Source organism: Austrofundulus limnaeus, unplaced genomic scaffold, assembly GCF_001266775.1.
Source record: "Austrofundulus limnaeus strain Quisiro unplaced genomic scaffold, Austrofundulus_limnaeus-1.0 Scaffold188, whole genome shotgun sequence".
Taxonomy (NCBI): domain Eukaryota; kingdom Metazoa; phylum Chordata; class Actinopteri; order Cyprinodontiformes; family Rivulidae; genus Austrofundulus; species Austrofundulus limnaeus.
Genome location: NW_013952590.1, coordinates 271,528 through 275,904, shown reverse-complemented (window position 1 = coordinate 275,904; position 4,377 = coordinate 271,528). Strand labels below are relative to the sequence as shown.

General features: G+C 35.7%; 1 protein-coding gene across 1 annotated transcript in view; it reads right to left on the bottom strand.

Annotated features, from left to right (window-relative positions):
• Positions 1-4,377, bottom strand: part of hdac8 (histone deacetylase 8) — a 51,454-nt gene that overhangs the window by 19,556 nt on the left and 27,521 nt on the right. The window contains exon 10 of the mRNA XM_014018257.1: positions 1,042-1,147. Coding sequence (XP_013873711.1) covers positions 1,042-1,147 — 106 coding nt within the window. The remainder of the gene's footprint in view (positions 1-1,041; positions 1,148-4,377) is intronic.

Sequence of the window (4,377 nt, the reverse complement as noted above, 5' to 3'; positions counted from 1 at the left end):
TAGATAGATAGATAGATAGATAGATAGATAGATAGATAGATAGATAGATAGATAGATAGATAGATAGATAGATAGATAGATAGATAGATACTCTTTGAAATTGCAGATAATGTTTATGATTAAAAGAAAATTTGCTGAGTTACCCCCACCCACCCCAAAGTATCACACTGACTCTACAAAACCAAGGTCCTGTTTTGTCCCCAGGCAGTAGGAAGCATGTCATTGATGGAAAAGTCCTGAGTCACTATTTCCTGGATGGAAAATAGGGCTTGCAAATGGTGCTATAAATGTGGGCTGAACTATGTTTCACACTAGTGTCCCCTTTGAGTAAAAAATGTATTAGTTTATTTTACACCTCTCAAGAAAAAAAAGTAGTGACTTAATTTTGCCAAGAAAATATCCAAAACACACACACAAAAAGAAATCTGAAAGAGAATCTGTTGTCAATCGGCTGTTAATGCCTCTGATTTTCTTGTGAGATGTATTTTTTTTCTTTAAAGGTGTCAGCCAAAACGTGAACTCAACTCAAACACATGCKCCTTGGTCATTTTTGTTTAAGTAAATTCCTGACCTCACTTGGCTACAGAAACTCTTCCAGCGCTAAACTTTTCACTTGTGCTTCACCCTTCTGCAGTATTTCTCCTGGGAGTTGTGGGCTGTCAACATGAAGACCAAAACCCCAACTTTGTTCTTAACCACACACACACACTCAAGAATTAAATATAGGGCTAAACATGAAGGGGTATACAGACAGAGATGCAAATAGAAAAAAACATGCATCACATCTATAAATGAGACATTGTAAGCAAATGAAAGAAGTCATACACACTGTTTATAACACCAACACACAGAGGGATTTTAAGAACCAAAGAATAAAGAAGCTTTACKTTTATCTGAGAGAGATGTAAAGAAACAAGGTCAGACACATGAAAGCAAACAGTTAAAGAGCCAAAGACAAAAGGAGTAAAGGTGAGCAAGAGTTCAGTCTGACACAAACAAACACACCGACGCACCTGTGCATCACAGGAACATTACACATACCTTTGATGGTGCTGACGACCTGCTCCAGGTGTTTGCTGTTGTTTCGGTCCGGCCTACAACTCGGGCTGATCTCCAGCGAGTAGTCTGGTCCGTATTCTGTAAAAAACTACCACACACACAGATCTCATCACACACTTTGGCTTATTTTGTAAGAAAATAAACAAAATAAACTCTGTTTTATCCCCACACTGCAGTGAAGCCAAAGTAGAAATTCCTTTTTTTTWTTTTTTAAGTGTTCAAAACTGGAAAAATTTCAGCCTAATCTGGTGGGCTTTGAAGAACTTAACACTGAAGTTGACAGATGATAATTATTGGTAGAGATTCACAAGGATCATTGTGGTAAACAAGCTGTTGAAAATCAGCTTTATGGTAAAAAAAAAACCATTATGATTTATGGTCTTTTTTTTTTTAGTTTGAACCAGGAAAATTTCTGCTGTGTCAAAATATATATTTTTTCCATTCTGTATAATTAGTATTATGAATTTCAGGAAAAACATGTACAATTTGGTGAGTACATGTGAGATATATGTGTATGTATATATATTGTCCATAGCTAAACCGTTAGTTGTTGCTCTTATGTAAAACTATAAATTAGGAGTTTATATTACATATTTACTGATTCAAACATTTTTTTAATTTTCTGTTTTTTTACATGTCTAYATTTCACTGTAGTTTTTGAATCGTTCCACTTCAACAGCTCTTTCACTCAGCCTTGCACCCTGCATTGGATTTCTGCTTTAGTTGGTTTCATGTGAACTGTCATTTTGTTTTTGTAAGGTTTTTTTTTTTGGTTGTCGAGAGAAAGTGCTTAGAAGAAATGCAATTATATAAAAAAAATAAGTGTCTATAATTTCAACATTCAAAACTTTATGTAGAAATCTAGTTATTTCTATTGGAAACCGTGAATGTAAAATCAAGCAAAAAGGTAGCACTAAAAATGTTTTCGCCATTGTTTTAACAAAAAAAAAAAAGTTATACCAAACCTACCCACCAGCACCAATTAAAATGTAGCTTATGTTGATGGAAACAAAATTATTTTTAGGTTAACAAACTTTGAAGACTTAAGGAAAAGGTTGCTGAAATGCAACCAATATTGCAATTTACATATGGCTGAAACACATTTATTACAACTCAACTAGTTTAAAAAAATTATAAATGTGAACATCCTTTCTGGCAGCAGAATTTCTGTTAGATGCTGAAAAGTCAAGACAATCCAACCAATGAAGTATTTTGATTTTAATCAAAGTAGTGCACTAAATAAAAGCAACTCCTTAGAGAAAAACAAGATATCAGGTGGACATAGTTTTCCAGAACTTTGTGTCTTGTCTGAGAATTTCACTGCAAACGTTTTGAAGAAGTCTCATCGGCTTCATTTACAAAAAGAAAATTCATTCCAGAACACAGAYGATCAACCACAAATCAATCAAAGCAGACAGCCTAAGCATCACAAATAAGAACAAAAACTACTCAGATGATTTCAGCAAATACCAATGTCTCCTGGCATTTCAGACGGAGTTGTATTACAGCCAAGGTAAAAAACAGAAACAGGTGGAAATTCAGAAATTTTTGTTCAAGTACAGGTTGAAACCAAGCAAGCTGAAAAAAAAAAAAAAGATATCTGAGGTTTTGTGGGGCCATGACTTAGTGCCGTGAGAGCAAAACAAACTTTGAGGCCACTACTGACCACAAGTGCGTCAGTCCGTTTGCAGCGATTATTGTGAAAGCCTTGGACTCTGAAAACTCAGCAGAACGCACTGAGAGAGCCAAGGTGACTGAAGCTTTAAAGCAAAACAGTGAAACTCCTAAAACAAAGAACCATATTGACTGAGTTTTAACTATGAGATTTAAAACCACAGAAAATATAGGAATGACACGCAACAATGACCCAACCTAACACACTTACAATAACAGATTTAAAGAAAAGCTACAAAACTTACATGTTAAAGACTTGGTCCCCGACTTGTGGTACTTTAACACTATAGAATTTATGTTTAGCACAGGAGTTAAAATGTGATGATCGTTAAAATAATGTTTATCTAAAAAGCAAAGTGCCTTTATGTTTGTTACTGGAATTTTTAGTCATATCTTTAGTAGTTGTCCATTGAATGTTTTGGACATTACCATTAGACACCCTCATTCAAGGATGGCTTTGCTAAGGAGGATCAGGCCCTTAGCTTATTGTGTTTGTTGAAGGGGTAAGGATATATATATATATATTTTTTTTTGGTTAGAATGGTCTTTCGAGTAGAATTTTTAGTTACATCCACAGTAGTTGACCATTGGGTGTTTTGGTCATTACCATTAGACACCCTCATTCCAAGGACGATCAGGCCCTTAGCCTTTTGTGTTTGTTGAAGGGGTAAGGATTGTGTTTTTGGTTACAAATGGTCTTTTGAGTAGAATTTTTAGTCACATCCTCAGTAGTTGATCATGGGGGTTTTGGTCATTAACATTAGACACATCCAAGGATGGCCCAGCTGAGAACAATCAGGCCCATAGCATTTTGTGTTTCTTAAAGGGGTAAGGATTGTTTGTTTTTGTTTTTTTTTTTTTTTTGGTTGGAATTGGACTATCAAGTAGAATTTTTAGTCACATCCTCAGTAGTTTACTATTGGGGGTTTTGGTCATTACTATTAGACACCCTCATCAGCCCTTTAGCCTACTCTGTTTGTTGAAGGGGTAACGTTTGTTTGTTTTTATTTTTTTGGTTAGAATTGAATGTTCAAGTAGATTTGTGGGTTTCCTTGCTTATGTCAGATAATTGATCTGTAAAAAATGTTTCAGGCCAAGCTGAAAAACTGGCTGCTGGTACTGGGAGATCACAGAATTTTATGAGGTGGTGCTTATTATAAAAAAGTTAAACAACCACTGAGTTAGAGCACATGGATGTTTGTTGTCATTGTAAAGCCAGGAATATCTCATTTCATTGGTTTTTTTTTTGTGATTTCAGTGGATCTCATTAGAAAGGATCTTTGAAGGTTTGTTGGCAACAAACACAGATGTACACGGAATGAAACTTGGCCAACATGCAGCAGGAGTAAACTTCTGCTTATTTGGAGACAAAAACCTACACTGTTTATTAGGCCCCCTTTCTGTGAGTCAGGCCAGGGGAATGCACGCTAGCAGCAAAAGCAGGTGAAGGTATGATGTTGTCCAACAATATGTGTTTAGTGAGGATTTAAGGGTATACGTGTGTGTACAATGATAGGGTCATGTTTTAATTAGTTTGTTTTCGATGAGTTTCCTTGTCTTACCTCAGGTCTCAACATGACTGCATTTACTTAACACACACACACACACACACACACACACACACACACACACACACACACACAC